Source organism: Pleurodeles waltl, chromosome 6 (genome assembly GCF_031143425.1).
Source record: "Pleurodeles waltl isolate 20211129_DDA chromosome 6, aPleWal1.hap1.20221129, whole genome shotgun sequence".
Taxonomy (NCBI): Eukaryota; Metazoa; Chordata; class Amphibia; order Caudata; family Salamandridae; genus Pleurodeles; species Pleurodeles waltl.
The window spans coordinates 1,584,322,307-1,584,341,160 of record NC_090445.1 but is presented as its reverse complement, the minus strand read 5'-3'; the positions used below and the strand labels follow the sequence as shown (position 1 = coordinate 1,584,341,160).

Genomic DNA, 18,854 nt, shown 5'->3' with positions numbered 1-18,854 from the left:
TTTTAAGAGCTGTGCAACATTTCACTTTCCCATCCCGCCCCTTCAAAGTAGAGTGCATGCAGAGGAGGTTGGATGGCGAAAACAAAGTTAATGAAATATAACAGTGAAGGAGATACCTTATATATTTTAAATAATGATAGACTATTTTCAAATTGCATACTAGGGCAATTTGAACTGCTGGGATTGTGCTGAAAAGTGCACAGTTAGCTTACATGTATTCATAGCCTTCTAAGGTAAAACACCTCTCCCAATCCCAAAATAACTGGCATATTTCATAAGTGCACCTTTAAAAAAAAGCCTAATGCTGCAAATTACATTAAAACTGTGGTGTGAAATGCACAATCTAGGTCCTTTTTCTTTCGTTAAATTTCAAACAGGTTTTAAACGCTCAGAAAACCCTCTGGAGGAGTCAGGCTCATCTGGACTTTGCAGTTCTGGGCAGCAATGTATGCATTAACACTTAAATGCTTTCCATCCACCACTGCATTCCAGCCTGCCTTTCCTTAGCAACTGAAAAAGATGGTCTGCCTACATCATATATTTAAACATTTTTCAATAATGGAAGAATCAAAGTTTACATTTTCTACACAAAATATGAGTACATCAGAAATATTAAAAATACAGATAAAAGCTTGCATGACAAATGAAAGAGGCTTCAATATGTGTTAATACCTACCTTGATGACTTTTCCAGATCCCAGTTTCAGGCGTAATAGCTTGTCTTTACCCTGGTTGGAGTCAAACATCTAGAAGAAAAAGCATTTATTTTCAGGGGGAAAATATTAATTACAATACATCTGTCTTAACATAAAGAGAGAAGTGTAAGAATGTTACTGAACCCTATAGATGTACTCTGTTTACCACCCATGTTCGAAGACTACCATTTCTACTGCACTTGAACTGTATAATCAAGGCACTTGAACTGTATAATCAAGGCACTCTCCTTTCACACGACTTTCCTGGGGTATGACAAGGCTTATAGAAGGTGTTTGAAGTGTAAATACAACATATTACAGCAAGTCTAGTCAGTGACGCAACCAAAACATGGCACTCTAACGCAGATAATGCAAATATGGAAGAGGTTTATAAAGCATGACACAGCAAGTAACAATCCAACTCAATGTCCAACCAGTTACTCAATCAATATATGCTAGACTAATTGCAGAGGATGCAAATCTAGAACAGGTTCACATTGCAAAATAGGATTTTTATTTACAAGTAAGCTAAAAAGGCTAACATAGAATGCCCAGAAAAATCCAAAATATACCTTAGAGGTCTTGGGTGAAGCTACTGCCTCAAACATCCTTCTGGGCTATTGACACTCTGATTTTATGGGACTCCACTCGAGTCAATTGTGGAAACTATGGGACATTTACAACAATGTTTACAATACTCTTACAAGCTCTACTCACCAGGTGGGAGAAGCTAGACAGAAATGATAAAATGCAGCAAGTGTTGCTGCTTGGCCCTATGACTGTGGGTGCAAGGGTAGAGAACTCAGTGAACTGTGGCCTCAGCTGCTGAGTCCAGCCAATAACTGAATCCAAAAAACCCACTACCCAAACAAGAAGGGTCCCACACAGTGAAGCCAAAAAAGTAGCAAAAAGCTCCATCTAAATGTTAGTGTTCATATGAATAGGGAGGGGTCTCTAGTTGCCTGAAAATAATTAGCTTTGCTCTGCTGATCAATAGCATAGCGAAAACAGAGTGCAACTACAACATGCTCACAAATTTTAGGCCTCTGAACAGAGAAAATATTGGACAGGACACAAAAAAGAAAAACAGGCTCGGATGGCACAGCTTTACCCTACCAGACGGGAAACTTTCTTCCCAACTCCAACTGACAAAAAGGTGAAAATCTCTCCCATCCACAATCTTAACCTTTTGCTCAGTAGAATATACGCAGACATATTTTGAACAAACTTCAGTCATTATCAAGCACTTCTACAGAAGAGAAGGTTTTTTCTGTCAGTAGAAAATCTACTATGTTTTGCTGCAGTCTTTCAATGCATATGATGGCGTAAGCTCTACTGACCATAGCAACTGTAGCACTAACTCCGCACATCAGACCAATCCACCAAAAGTGGAGAAAGCTAGTCATCCAAGTACTATTATGTGTAGGTGGGTAGTGGAAAGAGTCACCCGTTCCTCAAGCAATCAAGAAATGACTCGACAGACCTTCTCTTTCTGCGCAATCAACGGAACCTGGGCTGGGTATACTGTAAAACCAAACATGTGGTTCTGTGCCACAGTGTCATATTCTAACTGTCCCATTATTGCACTTATGAGCACTGCGTCCACAGACGTCATTTAGGGGTCGCCAGGGCCGCAGTTGCAACCCCTGGCTTGTCCTCTGCGACTCTCGGCACTGCCGCAGCGACCCCTGGCCTCAGAGGTGGCCTTTTCTGTGCCAGAAACACAGTGGCAGCTCGCCCTATGGATGTCATTTGGGGATCCATTCTTTCTGTCTTCTGTCCATTTTTTATTAGTCTAATAGGGTGTAATAATGTATTTTTCACTAATATTGTAATAAAAATGGAGTTCAATTAGCTGGAGTATGCCCTTCCATGGCAGTTGAAGTCAGTAAAAATGCTTTTAAATGTATGTTGTGTGCATGCTTGCGGGTGAGTGTGTGTTTATTTGAGAGAGTGTATGTAAGTGTGAATTTCTGTATATGTGTAAGAATGTGTGCGTGAGTGAAAGTGGAGGTCAAGGGGCGTGTGATGTCACTTCTACTACCGCTGGCATTTCTGTGAATTGACGTCCATAACTGCAACATCTTCACTTTATTGATTAATTGTCTAGCACACTTCTGGAAGAATAATAAATTGTGTGATTTCTGTTGATGATTAAGATCAGCATGTATTTTAACCTCATTGGGTAATCTTGATTGAACCCCACTGAACCACGTGATCTAGGTTTAAAAAGACCTTCTCAGCACACAGTCATGGGCATAGTGTTGTTAACGTAGTAGGAAAGCATTTTGATATCAGGAGTGAAAGTCCAGAGAGATGCTCCTATCTCGTCTTGAAAGACAGTGCTTATCGGTGTGATGGAGGAGGAAATCTGAACGACAAATAGTTACATTATTATTGTAGCTAGCTGGCAGTTTTAATCTAGTCTAACTGTCCAATAGTATGTTTACGTTTTGCTTTATACTAGTACTCCGGTTTATTTGCTGACTTCAGCAGTTACGTTGACTCAGCCCTATGATTCTGGGCTAAAAAGGCAGGCAGAGAAAGAAAGCAAGAGAGGCAAAGAGCTACCTAGATGGTCTGAGTAACAGTTGTCCTCTATCTATGAGGTTTACACTATGAATGATCTAATAAGGATTAATGAGAGTGTTGTTTATACTGTGAAATATCGAATAGTGATTAATGGGCTGTATTAGAGTCATCTAGGGTGTCAGCTATATGTGGGTGATCTCTTCAGCCAATAGCCGTCAGTTGATTATGGTGCTGGCTGGTCAGATAAGGTGGATCAATATTGGATTTCTTTTGGTATATGATAAGTCTTGCAAAGGTTCTGATCTGTTCTGAGTTCAAAAAAACGTGTATTTTTGTTATACAGCCTGCACGGAGTACCGTCATCAGTGGTAGCATCACATGCTAGGAGTCCTTAATCAAGGTGACTGGGTTATATAATTGTTATACCACTAGCACTTCTAGAGTCAGCTGTAATAGCATCCCATTTCTAAGTAATTTGTGCACAATTGATGAGGCCTGTGTTGATTACGGCCTCAAGATGATCCTGGGTGGCTCTCCAGGCCTTGTAATCACTTTTGGGAAGAGTGTTCTGTACTGTTCTGAGGTCTTTTTCTTAGGAATAAATAGCCAGGGTGACAAATGATCACTGAAAATTCAGAAAGATTATGTTTCACAGTTTGGCCGGCAAGAAATTACAGATTTTTGAAGCTTGTACTTTGGTTGGAGGTGAAGTAATAATGTTTGTACAGTGTTTTGGTTCCTTTGTAGAAGCAAGGGTTGCTGAAGTAATTAACCCTTGCTATTACGGGGGTGAGAATGGCCTGTAGTTTCTGATGATACCCTAGGCAAGGGAAGATGCGTTTTAGGGTTGCCACTGTGTAGAAGATGTTTTAGCAATGCCATTGTGGTACACAATCAGAGTCAGGTTTGAGTCATAGATATCTCACTGAACCGGATGGTTTAGGGCCAGACTCACCCCGTGTATCTTGATGCATGTACTGCATTTCCTCCACCTCTACACATCTAGCTACCCCTTCAAAGCTGGGTTGCCAAATTTAATTCAAAGCCAGGCACACCATATTTGCCATCAAGCTTTGGCAGTTAGAGTTTTTTCAGAGTGATCCTGTGCCTGTGCCCTCCCCAGGCTAGGTATGATACAAGGGACGTAATTTATCTGAACACTTGATGAGGTATCCTAAGTGGAACAGTAGCAAATAGGGATAGAAGTCAAATCAGGTACAACATTTTGGTTCAGGCCACTCTGTCTATTACAGCTAATGGTATTTGTTTCCAACAAAACTCATGTTCACCATCAGTTTTAACCAGGTGCCCATTCAGAAGTCCAATATCTTGGTGGTACATTTATACCCACAGATAAAAGTAAGTATCTCACTTCCAGGGCACACTAACCGTGAGGTGCTCCCACTTCACATCTGGCATCCTCTAAAGTGGAAAAGGCAACATTTTTGATTGTTGATAATTAGACCTGACCTTCCCCCAAACCTCCCACAACTGACCAACAACAGGTCTTGATCTGTTTCAGCCTAGCAAACATAGTGGGTCATATATATATGAGGGAGAGAGAGAAAATATGACTCTACACTGTTTTCCCCTTCAATGTGCTTACAAACCAACGCTGCAATCTCCAAAGTACATAGGAGAAGGGACAAGGCCAACCTTTGTAGTGCATCATATTATGGTTAAGGAGCTGGATACAACTTTTCCTCATCCCACAGGGTTAGAATACAGTAACTTAATCTTCCATCACTTTAAACAGATACCTCAATTTAAGAGTGTCAAATGCCTTCTCTAGACCAGCAGATACCACCACCACTAATGTACTTATGAAGGGCAACCACTCATGACAAGGAAAGGGCGTCCAACGTTCGAAGAAGTATAACACTGATGGTGACGCTTAAGGAGCTAAGGGGACTACATGGTGCACTGAATTTAGAAAGACTGATGGAGATAGTTCTTAAGAGCACACAGGGATGCATTGCTAAGTCAGAAAAGGATGCAGGGAAATTACATCATGATTTTATTAATAGAAAGGCACCAGGCAAGGGTACAAGTGAGGGCTGAAACAAGAAAAAAGTTCAAAATATGCCATAGTCTTGACAGTTAGCACTGAGTCAATGGTGAAGGAACCTAGAAAAAATATCAAAAGTTTAAACCATTATGATCCTATCAGTGGGAGTGACATCCTTACAAACACAGAAAAATGACAATAGAGGTAAAACAGTTCCTAAACTCTGGAATGCAGGATGGATCCACGGCAGAGCAAGAGATGATGGTGTAGGTCATGCAGCTCCACACAAGAAGGGTCTTGAATAGAGAGCCTGGGATGGGCATTGTTGGAAATGACCCGTTCTGCAGGGCCATCCTCAAACTTTTTGCCTCTCTCCTCTTTTTCTGACTCAGTTTGTGTTAATTTCAGGGCTCTGCGCATTTTACCACAGCTAAACAATGTTAATGTGCATGCGCTCTCTCCTCTAAACATGGAATGATTGGTTTAAACCAGTTTGGTATATTTAATTTACTTGCAAGTCCCTTGTAAAGTACACTATATGTGCCCTAGGCCTGTAACTTAAATGCTACTAGTGGGCCTGCAGCACTGATTGTGCCACCCACTACAGTAGCCTTTCAAACAAGTCTTAGGCCTGCCACTACAGAGCTTGTGTGTGCAGTTTAAACTGCCATTTCGGCCTGGCAAGTGTACCCACTTGTCAGGCCCAAACCTTCTTTTCTATTACATGTAAGTCGCCCCTAAGGTAGGCACTAGGTAGCACCAAAGGCAGGGTATTTAAAAGGTTGGCATGTACTTTTAAGTTAAACATGCCTAGGGAATGAAAAATGGCTAAGTTCACTTTTCACTATTTGCAAGACCTATTTCTCCCATAGGATAACATTGGGATTACCTTAATACATCTTTTAAGTGTAACTCCCAATTGAAAAAGATAAGAAATGTGGAGTTTGGTGTGTCTGGACTCACAATTTAAAATCACACCTTATGGTAAAGTCAGATTTAAAATTGCAAGTCTGAAAATGCCACTTTTAGAAAGTTGGCATTTTCTTATTTTAATCATTCTGTGCCTCTGTCTGCAGAGTCTGGTCTGGGTTGGGTGACAGTTGGGCTCTGTGAATTCCACCTAGACAGCCACACACAATGGGAAATCGGGTGTGACTTGATGGGCCTCAATGGGCCATTAACTAGCTTGATGGTGGGTGTAGCTTAGCACTGCCTCACGTACACCTAAATAGACTTGTCCTATCTAACCACAATTGGGCTTAACAACCCTGTACTGTCACTCCAGCCGGTTTGGAGCCAGGACAGGGGAGGCAGGGCATATGTACACTTCAAAGGCCTGCCTCTGGAAGCTTCTCCCACCTCCCACCTCCCACAACCAGGTCACTAAAGTATAAATACTGGACCCCAAACTGCACCAAATAAGAACTCTACTGGAACAAAGGGCACTCTGCCAGGAATACGAACTGCTGTACCTCCAGGAGGGACTGCCAATCTGCAACTGCATTGCTGTGTTGGCCCACTGCTTGCTGTGTGGTGTAGGAGGGACTGCCACTTTGCTATTTGCTTTGCTGTGTTGGCCTGCTGCTTCTTGCCTGCAGTGAGAAGGACTGGACTTGTTCTCTACATCCTTTCACCACAGAGTCTCTGGGGTCTTGTTGGCTTGACCCCTGTTCTTCTAAAGTCTCAGGGACATCTAAGACTGGTTGCAACTCTCCTGATGCTGCTAGACTCAGTCATTTGTAAGTCCTGTTCTTGTCTGAGGTGCCCCTCTCCAGTCCTGGGCCTCAGAAATGGATTCTGCAGCTACAAACTTCAAAGGTGACACATTACCCTGAGTGCAGCAGAAATATTGATGCATTGTGATCTCGCCATAGATGCATTTCTCCAACAAAGGTACTGTTAAGCAGACCCTGCATGGGTTCTGTAGCCGGCCTCCCTTCCATCGCGGTCAGCCTGGATTTTGGATTTGCACTAGTCCCTCGAAACCTCAAAGAACCCATTTACCACTATTGCCTGCTAAACACTGTTTTAACATGTAATATTTTTTTTAAATCATATCTTGACTTCTACGGATTGGATTTGTGTTGTTTTGGTCTTGTTTTACTCAGATAAATTTTCTCTAACCTGCTGAGCCTTTTTGTCATGTCTATCACTGTGTTACTGTAATTTAAGTGTTGCACAAATACTTTACACATTATATTCACCCTGGCAATGGAGCACCTGGCGGCCTGGATCTGCCAAGACCCTCTGAAGTGGGGTATCCTGGAGTGTGGAGGTTGGGAGGAGCCCATTTCGGTCTACGCTGATGACATCTTGCTGTATCTTAGAAGGTCGGCCCTATCAGTGGATAGGGTGTTGCTCGTCTTCCAAATATTTAGGGACTACTCTGGATATTGCGTAAATTGGTCCAAATCAGTACTTTTCCCACTAACAGAGGGTTTTCTACACTTACCGTGGCCCATAAAGATCTCTGTAACACAAGATAGCTTCAAATACCTAGGGATGCATATTACAAGGGACTCCCAGAAATTTCAGGACATGAATCTCGTCTCACAGATAGAGCGGCTTAAATCAGATGTCTTGCATTGGAGATCCTTACCGCTATCATTGATGGGCAAAGCAGCCTTATTCAAAATGATGTCCCTCCCCTGCCTATTATAGGCACTACAAAATACACCATACCAGATTCCGCAGGCGCTGTTCTGGCAAGTAGACCAGGAGCTTGGACTTCTTCTACAGGATGGGGTAACCCCATGCATTGTATTGAGTAAGCTACAAAGGGGTGGTCTTTGGGGAGGGGAAGGGGGTTGTGTTACCGGATATCTCCATGTACTACTGGGCCTCACAGTTGGCAGTAATAAATGAATGGGTGTTTGTGGACAGAGACGAGCCAGTCGTTCGGGTAGATAGATCCCAAATAGGCAGGAGGGACTATTTTACGGTGCTATACAGGTGCAATGAACTCTCCCGGTCCACACGTGGACAGTGGTGAGGTCTTGGAGGGAGAACACGGGAGCCCTAGCGTCTAGAGGCATCTTAACAGATCAGACCCCACTATGGGAGAGTCACCTCCTACGAGAGGTGGGTAGGCTGAGGGGCTTAGGGAAGTGTGCACTACCAGGCATCGAGAAACTGGGTGACATTTGGAGAGACTGGGCATATATCCCCTTCGCAACCCTGGAAGAGGAATATGGCATGGCAAAAACGGAATACTATAAGTACTTACAGTTGGGCCACACCCTGAAATCCCACATCAGGGAAGGGGAGCTTTTGGCAGCCGCCACTCCCCTGGAAGACAGGCTCCTCACAAAGCATATGTCAGAAAAAGCTATCTCACGAACATACAGGAAACATCTAAACAATGCCCCAGACACATTAGGTTCGCTAAGAGCAGCATGGGTCAGGGTTCTGGGGGAATTAACAGAGGAGGACTGGCAGGAAGCACTGCAGAGTCCAAAAGAAATAGCTATCCGAGCCAGATTCAGGTTAAATCAGTTGAAGGTCCTCCACAGGGCACACTGCTCCAGAACACTTCTTCACAAAACTCACAGGGCTGACACCCCTACATGCCTCCGGGTATGTGGACATCCGGGCACTTTTTTTTCATATCCTATGGAATTGCCCAGAGGTTCAGATCTTCTGGGCAGAGGTCACAGCACAGGTCACACAGACACAGGGAATTCAACACTAGATTTCGGAGAAATGGATCCTATTGCACATAACGGCAGATAAACAAATACCCAGATATGCTAAGACATGGGCGATGTTGGCATATGCAGTGGCTAAGGGAAATGAGGCAAGACTATGGGACACCCAGCCCCACCAACAGTGCAGCAGTGGGATTCTGACCTGGACTGGGCGGAGAGGGTTGTATATCAAAGCTGGGGTTGCCCAAGGAAGTGGGAAAAACATTTGGGGACCATTAACCACAGCCAGGGGCCACATAAGACCGGAATCACCACATATGAGATTGCCGGGGGGCACTGGGGATAGCCACTGATTACAAGATATGAGATACAGAACCAAGACCTGGGCCATAAAAGCGCCAAAAGCTGGGAAAATTGGAATGGGGTGGGGACATGTGATGGATGTACATGCTATCTGCTATGCCGTGCGGAACTGTCGTGGTAATACCAATGTACTGTACCTTGAGCCAAGTTAAATAAAAAGTTTTACACATTCCCTTTTAAGTTAAGCCTGTCTGCTCTGTGCCAATCTACCATTGGGGTGAGCACAGGTTAATTAAAGGAGTGTAACGGATTTCCCTGACTAGGAATGTGGTCCCTACGTGGCATGGTGCAAATCTCAGCTAACTAAAGACATCATTTCTAATCAGGCATGGTATTGGTTCAGTTGGGTACCAACCCTCACCACTCCCTATCCCAGGCCAAGAGAAGTACAGAGCAACTACAAATAAATGAGAATTAGGTCTAAAAGGTGCAATAGTTCATATATTCTCTGGCTTGAACCCTACAAATCTAAATCGGTTATGACCTGCAACCAATCAACCTTGTGATTCCCAGCTACACTACGGGTGTTTTTGAGGAGGAGACATGTTTGCCACCCTGAGACTTCTCAAAATGTTCTGTACTTCATTAAAGGGAAAGGAGGTAACACTGGGCAGGAAGACTTATTCTTGTTCTTCTGTAAATTATGCAACACTTTAAGGTACTGACCAAGTCTGTCTGAAAATAATCCCTGAATAAAGCTGGAGGGAGATATTCTGTGCATGCGTATCATAAGAGATAAGAACTAATGCAGCATAATGAGTTGAACCAACAGAGATTTTGTTTTTCTGTATTACCCCCATTTGCTACATCTATACACCACTGTTTGTGTGGAACTGGTTTCTCTGGTGACAACAATTATGACACAATAGCTTAAGTGATGCCTAAAACTATATAGTTGTGATGTCTATTTTTAAAGACATATTTTATTATTTTCACTCGAGAGAAAAAAAAACAGTTATGGAAACAACAGCAATCGTCAACCATGTCACACATAGGGTCAGTTTGCGCAGTAGAAGCAAATCTAAACCATAGTCATATCATGCCCAAATCGCACACTTACATGTACTTAGTATAAACACTAGGTTAGCCCCACAGGTTTTCAACATGGATCAACATAGATGTTAAAAACAAAGTAAGTCCTCATCTGTGCTGGCAGGCCTCTCATCGTCTGTTGAGGAGTATAATTGAGTGCCTTCTGGGTCCAGTAATCCAGCCAGGAATTTCCCCCACATTCCCAGGTCCTGCTTAGCCTTATCAAACCTGCACTGCTTCAGACGCATTTCCGCAACCACTGCCCACTCTGTCACATCTGCAACCCATCGCTCCACACCAAGACACAAATGACCCGTCCATGTCGCTTAGCCAGGAGCAGCACAAAGTCCAAGAATTGTAAGGGCCTTTTCTGTTCCGTCTACCAGCAGATGTCATGCAACAGGCAATTAGCAGGGTCGGTAGCAACTGGTACCTGCACCACTGCCCTCAGTAGAGCCAATGTTTTCAGCCAAAACATATATACCACTGGACAGGCCCACGCTAAATGCAAATAGGATGCCATGAGTGCCTAACATCTGGGACAACCAACCAGCTCTAGGGTCCATTTTATGTAGAAGCACTGGGCTGACATGTGCGGTGTAAGAAATTAAAGTATATAAGCTTAAATCTGACAGTGTTTGATACGGACTTCACTAATGCACACATTCTCCTCCATTGGCACCCACAAGTTGAACCCCTCGGTCACTATCCCAGGCCACTCAGGAAGGAAAAACAGCACACAACTCATCAACTGTCATGGCTTTATACAGGAGAGATGGCCACCCCCCACCCAACCCCAACTGGCCCCGGAAACTGAGTGGCGTTCCAGGGGGCCTCAGGGAATGTAGTCCAGATTTCCCAGATGATGGCTGTAACACAGGCATGTTGCAAGAACCGACCCGGCCCTAAATGGAAGCCACCTCGAACGTGATAAAATTCTTCGTAGGGGAACAAGATCCCTAACAGCTCACAACCTCCCTCTCTCCAGGCAGAGGCATCCAGAGAGTCCATCAGCACTCAAAGCTGGTAAATCTAAAAAAACAAACCCCCAGGACTACCCGAACAGTTTGTTTCCACAGGCAGGCAGTGTGCTTAATGAGTTATGGCACTTGTGCCACATCCCGACCTCCTGCCATCAGGAGTTGAAGAAGGGAAGAGCCCCTCAATGCATCCCTTAACAGATATTTATTGCCCTTCTCCCCAAGCCAGTGTGCAGCATTTTAGATCTGGAAGGCCATATAATATTGTTATAGAAAGGGGACAGCCAACACAACCTCCTCCAGTGGCTGAAACAAATAATCTCTCGCTACGCAGCTTCGTCCCCCAGTCCATATCCGTGAGGTGAAGAGGTAATGCAACTTCTAAAACACAGTGGAAGGTAGAGAATTGAACGCATTCTGCATAAAAATAGATATTGTGGTAGGAACATCATCCATGAAATGACCATCCAACCTATGAGTGAAAGAGGGAGTGAGTTCCAAAACTACACAGATAAATGAAGGCCCTCACTAAAACTCTCAATATTACATTGCAAGCGTTTCTGCGGTGAATGGGCCATCATCACTCCCAAATACCAGAATTTATCCTATCAGAGGCCAGCAATGCGGTCGGATCACAAGCGTCCAAGGAACCCAGAGGAAACACCAGAGACTTCCTGTGATTAATCTTAAGACCTGACAGCGCACCAAAAACAGTATGATGAGTCAACAGAATGGGAATTAACTGTACAGGAGCCAAGAGACAGAAAAGCGTGTCGTAAGCATACAAAGACATCAAGTGATTAACCTACCCTACCTTAATCCACCACTCAGACATGGTATGTCGAATATGGATAACCGGGGCTCCAACACTATAACGAAAAGGAGTGGCAATGTACAGCCTTGACATGTGCCCTTGCCCACTACCCATGAACCAAAGCTTATCTTACCCACTCATACCCTAGCTGTAGGATTCGTATAGAAGAGGCTTACCCAGGCGCGAAAGTGTGCACCAAACACCATCGCCCCCAACATCTACATAAGGTAATGTCAATCAACTGTGTCAAAAGCTTTGGAAATGTCAATGAAAACCACAGTCAATTCCTCCTCTCTACCCTCCATCTCATGTAGGACATGCATTAGCCACTGTAGGTTCATAGTGGTACAACGACCAGGTATAAAAACGAACTGGTTGATGTGGATTATTTGCATAATCACTGAGCACAACATATAGTTGTTGTAGGAAGCTGGCTCTGTATATACTATATCAAAATGAGACATAGTGTGCACAGAGTCAAGGGGTTCCCCAGAGGCTTAACAGAGGCTAAAGTAGCTAATACTAATGCTCTCTTTTGTGGTAGTGTGGTCCAGCAGTTAGGCTTATCAGAGGGTAGTGCAAAGCATTTGTTGTACACACACAGGCAATAAAGGAAGCCCACACTCAATGACTCAACTCCAGACCAATTGTTTTTATATAGCAAAAATATATTTTGTTAATTTATTTCTAGAATCACAAGATTCAAGTTGCAGGTAAGTTCATAAATAAATATTTATTTCACAAATGTATCAATACCACTTTGATTGGAATTGGTAAGTTGTACAGTTTTTGAATAAATGGCAATTATCTTTTTTTAAAGTTGACACTGCAATTTTCAGAACAGTTTCTGGGGGGAAGAAAGGTTAGTATGTTTTGCAGGTTAACTACATCACTTACAGTTCCAGTCTCCGGAGGTGAGGAAGCCAACTGGTCGGGGTTCAAGTTAACCCCAAACACCCTCACCAGCAACACGGGCAGGAAGGGTGCAGAGGTCAAAGAAGAGGCAAGTTTAACATGGACTCCTATGAAGACTGAGGGCACTCGGTTTAAAAGCTTCTTGAAGGTAAGTACCCGCATTTCCGGAGGGCAGACCTGGGGTGTTTAGAGGAGTGCCGAGGTGGGGGATGGGGGGGCTGGGGGTAGGGCACAAGTAAGCACCAAACTCACACCCTCAGCTGTGCAGGGTGCAAACAGAGCGTCGGGCTCCTAATGCTTTCCTGGTAGGGGACCCCAGGGGACACTTAGATGCTGCAGGCCTATGTCCACGGGGTCGGTCCTGGAAAACCACAGGCTTGACAAGTATTAGGACCGCCCGCTGAACGTTGCTGCACCGGAGGTCTGGTTCCCCAAAGCCATGGGACTGTGGGTGCAGTTTACATTTTGGCATTGGCTATCTTCGCCCAGTGCTGTCGCAGTCAGGAGGGTCCTCTGAATTCACACTGCAGGCATTGTCATGGGGGGACAGGACAAGTCAACCTAGGGTGGGCACATGCTCGGAACCGCATGGGGATCCTCTCTAGTCGGCTGGGCCACCAGGACACGGGCTGTGGGCGTCAGGTGCAGAGTGGTCAGGACTCGCGGATCCGGGGAGGCTCTGGAGTCCGTAGATGTAGTTTCTTCTTGGACAGGGCCACTGTCCATGGGAATTCTTGGTCCTCTGTGATGCAGGCAGTCCTCTGGAGGCTTGGCAAAAGTCGCTGGACCCGCAAGATACATTGCTCTCTTTTGCAGGTTCTCTGAAGCAAGCCGGTATGGCTGGAGCCAAGTCAGTTTTCGTCTTCCTTCTTCTCTGCTGGGGTTTCAGCTTAGCAGTCCTGCTTTCAACTTGTGAGGTCGCCAGAAATCTGACAACTTGGGTTTAGGGGAGCCCTAAATCCTGAATTATGGGGCATTACAGAGGTCAGAGAGCAGTAGCCAATGGCTACTGACCCAGAGGGTGGCCACACCCTTCTTGTATTCACTCCCTTTTGCGCGGGGGGACATAAACCTAAACCTAATGGTCCCAATCCTTCAAACTAAGATGGAGGATTCTGCAGGGAGGGGTCACCTCAGCTCTGGACACCTTAGAGTTGGCCCTAGCTGGGGTGGTCACTCCTTCCTGCTTTCCCTTATTTTCCAGTGGACTTGCTGCAAAAAGTGGGGCTTTGTCCAGCAACTCCACTAGCTGGAGTGCCCTGGGGCACTGTAACAAGATGCCTGAGCCTTTGAGGCTCACCACCAGGTGTTAGAGTTCCTGCAGGGGGAGATGTGAAGCACCTCCACCCAGTGCAGGCTTTGGTTCTGGCTACTGGGAGCACAAAGGCTCTCACCCCATGTGGCCAGAAACTTGTCTCTTAGTGGCAGGCTGGCACCGACCAGTCAGTCCTGCACTAAAGCATTGGGTAAAATACAGGGGGCAGCTCTAAGATGCCCTCTTGGTGCATTGTTCGATAAATCCAACACTGGCATCAGTGTGGGTTTATTGTGCTGAGAAGTTTAATACCAAACTTCCCAGTAGTCAGTGAAGCCATTATAGCGCTGTGGAGTTTGTAATGACAAACTACCAGACCATATACTTAATATGGCTACACTACCCTCACGGCCCTTGGTACCATCGGTACCTTTTACAAGGGACCTATCTGGGTGCCAGGGGTGTGCCCAAAGGTACAGATTTGGGGAAAAAACACTGGCACTTGGGCCTGGTTAGCAGAATTCTTAGCACACTCTCAATCAAAGTTGGCATCAATATCAGGCAAAAGGTGTGTGTGTGTGTGGGGGGGGGGGGGGGGGGAGGGGAGGTTAGCCATGCCAACAAGGGCAATATCCTACAGTTGTGATGTCTGAAATAGTGAAATAGAATTAAATAGTTTAGATTTCTTTGTTTATTGAGGCTACAGTTTACAACCTTACTAAACATGTTTTAAACTAAAAAAACAGTGTTATCATTTAAGACCAATATACAGCAAATCACTAACCAAAATCAATGAAAATTAAAATCTTGGACAGCAAATCACTTAATGGAGGTTGATTAGATGGACAGATGGGGGAGAGGGCAAATTAGGAAGAGAGAGAAAGGGAGAGTAGAGGATACAGTGTGGCCAGTGAGAGGAGTATGGGAAGGAGGGGGAGGTCATCAAAGTGGTACTGAGTTCAGAAGCAATCATGCATTAGAATGAATCCCAGGCAAGCAGTGACGGACGGAGAGCTGCTGCCTGACACTGTGCCATGTTGGGCTGTGGATGCTCTTTCACTGTGAAACCAAAAAAAGGTTTGTTAAAAATCACATCATGACCAATGTTGATGAGGGCAGAATGAAGGTACTGCAAGTGAATATACCAAATGAGGCTAATATTCTAGATAGGTGTTTTACAGCATGAACATCAAAGAAACTGAAGACTGAATTGATGCTGAGAGATGAACATATGAAGTTTAGTTTTGAGAGATAGAGTTTAATTTGCAGCACATTTATTGATCAACATGCTCCCAAGCACCTTGGGATGGCATTGTAAAACCCCGAGGCTAACAGCTAGTCTTCCAAATACTAAGGTGGTGAGTGATGGAGACAGCAAGAGAGGGTGAGAGAAGAGCAAGCATGTTTGAATGTGGTTTACGATTACGAGATTATCCTGGTGGCATGGATTTTCTCATGGCACTTTAAGGTGAGCTTATGACAGAGTTGGTAAGTTGCTGATTAACACTCTGTCATCCTTGCATGGATGTAAGTTGGATGATCCTAACCTAATAAAGCATTTTACTCTACTTGATTACTCCATTTTTTATACTGTAGTTTTCTATCTAGGACTACAGAAGAATGATGAAGAAATGCTAACTTCCATCACAAAATTACACAAATCATGTATTTCCCAAAATGCAAACCCTCAAAAGATAAATGATTTATCTTACTTGTATGGAAAAACACCAAAATCAAGCTAAAACTCAATAATACCTGGCCAAGTTCACTGTTCTGGAACAGCCAGCCTGTATATGCCACCTCCAGTGCATCTCCGGTTTCTGATGCTTGGCCTTCTCCCAGGATAAGGTCTTGATATATCACAGAGTCCAGAGATGAAGAGGAATTACACTTAGCCATGCATACCTGCACAAAACACATTTCACTGGTCAGACTTTCAATTAAGCAGGTCTTTTGTGAAGTATATCAAAATACTTGAAATTTGCAAAGAGCCTGAACATTAACGACTAAGTATGCTATCAAAGGAAAAAAAGTGCAGCAGCGGCCTCACCTTTTTCCAAATGTGAAGCGTCTCTGTCAGCCTGAGCAAAGGTCAGCCTGACAGAGACTCTTCGTGTTCAGGTCAGGCACCCAGGTGCTGTACTTGTACTAAATGTGCAGACACCTGGCTACCTGAGCTGAGCTTTTCCAGGGTGAAGATGTCATAGCCATGTGGGTGTGATCTCAGCCCGGCAACATTTTTGGTGGTCCTCCTCTATATAATGAGGGGGGGGGAGCATCGGTGCTAGGCTCTGACCTGCATGCTTCAGTTTTAAGCCCTGAAGTGCCCAGGGCCGAGGGACCATCAGTGATGCTTGCCACAAAGTGGGGTGGGGTTTGCAGTCTCACTGACCCCATCCTTTGTGACGAGTAAGGGACTGCCGCCTCCTCTCATTGGCTGACCCGTTAGAAGGTCAGCCAATGAGAAGAGTCAGAAGTCCCAATTGCCTGGTAGCACCAAGTTTCCCCTCCTGCAAACCAAGATCAACGCTACTTCCTGGTACATTTTACTTATGTGTTAATGTTTGGTGCATGCATGTGTGTGTGTGAGTGTGTGTGTCTATATGTATACATTTATGCTTATTTGTGAGTGTGTGTTATGAATGTGTGTGTGGAATGTGCTTGTGAATGGTAGGTGAGTGTGTGCACACATGTGAATGCATGTGAATGCATCAGTTTGTGTGTGAGCAGGTGTGCCCCCACCCGAATTACCAGCTGCCACTGAAAAAATGATGCATTCCAAATGGTCTTTGAGAATACTTGCACCAATTGTACAACGGTAATAGTAGACAAAAAGATAAAAGAAGCTAGCTAAAGTAACTTGTTGCAATATCTTCATTCAAATTCATACTGCCACTCAATTGAGCTAAGCTAGAGCATGATATAACTAGAGGAACAGAGATGTTGCAAGTACAGTTTTTTTTCAAGGTTTGTAACAGCATTCCTTAATGGAGGAGACATTTCAAAATTGCCTAAAAGGAACTGTAAATTCTATCTAGTTTGACACACAAAGTGCAGTAGTGTAAATAAATGACAGACCATTATATAGGTATATATGAAACTATACAACAAGCTAGGACATTCGAATTAATCAAATTGAAGAAGGTAATTACAGGCCTAGAATAATGACAACTGTTGCCATTTCTTGTGGTAGGAATAAAATAACAGGAGACTACACAGAATAAAGACCTGAACAGAGATAATTCCATGCCTACTGAGTTGTCCTTCGTGTCAATATGGGCAAACAATTATATCCAAACACCTACAAATGTCTAGTACCTGCTTCCAAACACTGAACCACAATTTACAAAAAGAGAGGGGAGACTATTTCGGATAAACAGGCAAGTGAATCAAAGTGCCAAGTAGCTGCACAGGAAACAAGAGTACAGCAATTCAAACAAAAGAAGGTTCACATAAAAGCCCGGTACAAGTTACTCACAGGATTGATAATATTAAATGTAGCATTTTTTCATCTCTTTTCTATTTTGTAAGGCTTGAGCGGAGGTTGCTCTGGTGTCACATTTTTATTAGGTAACATTTGCTTTACTATATAATGACATTGCATAATTAGCGCCTATATATGTAGCAGTATGAACTATCATGTGCAAAATAATTCATATACTAATTGTTCAATTCTACACTGGTAATCAAGAGGTAATGACTTTCACAATAACCACAAGCATTTGCAATGTAATGGGTCTTGCGTTTGCTTGAGTTAGTTGTTAGCGTTGTAAATTCCTAGCTGGACTTTTCTTGCCACATAAATTGAAAATGGAAAGTAAAACAGTTGACATAAGCAAGCCAATTCAAAGAGCCACGGCCGCGATGAGCGCGTAGGAGAGACACAAAAGGAAAAAGAACGTCGCTTGAAGTCAAACGTATCAGCAAACATGCAATTATTCATGTTAACAGGGTTGATTGCCCAAGTGGTAACAAAGTTGCCCCAAGGAGGGACAAGCATAAAGCATTTACAAATGATAACAAAGGATTTTTGAAAGGCAAGCCCATGAACAAGTGATAGTGATGGGCGTGCGGTGGGCGTGGTTAAAAGTCCACAGATCGATTAAAACACCTCACAGCACTTGCACGCTCGACCTAAAAAAGGGGTATTTAAGTCTACTGCAAAAGATTTTGAAGGAGAGATATCTTCAACTTTCCTCGACGCTTCAAGCAAGCCGCTCACTGTGCACATCTTATCTGAAGGCCATAGGCTGGCGCTGCTGGGCTTTTCACAGCTTGGACTGCTATCTTAGACACAAGCTACAAACGTCTTGAAGAACAGTAGCTGATCACAAACTACTCTGTCACGTGGCTGAGGTGTGTGTGTGTGTAATAAGGGCTGTCTGGGAAACTCAAAAAGGCACTTTTGTGCTAAAACAGGTTTAATCAGTGGATAAAAACAGATTTTTTTTAAACATATGTTGATTTTATCATTTTATTTTTACTAAATACCATCTAAAATGTTTAGTTACAACAGTTCTTTTTATTTTTTTAGTAACACATATAAATAGATTCTGCATTAGATTAGGGCATTCATTTTTTTAAAAGCCTTTTCAATACATTAAGGGGATTTCT

General features: G+C 43.8%; 1 protein-coding gene across 2 annotated transcripts in view; it reads right to left on the bottom strand.

Moving 5' to 3' along the window:
- Positions 1–18,854, bottom strand: part of FKBP15 (FKBP prolyl isomerase family member 15) — a 353,417-nt gene that overhangs the window by 223,590 nt on the left and 110,973 nt on the right. For both annotated transcript variants that reach the window (XM_069241370.1, XM_069241371.1), the window contains exons 7-8: positions 15,996–16,145; positions 677–745 (exon numbers count right to left, since the gene is read on the bottom strand). In XM_069241370.1, coding sequence (XP_069097471.1) covers positions 677–745; positions 15,996–16,145 — 219 coding nt within the window. The remainder of the gene's footprint in view (positions 1–676; positions 746–15,995; positions 16,146–18,854) is intronic.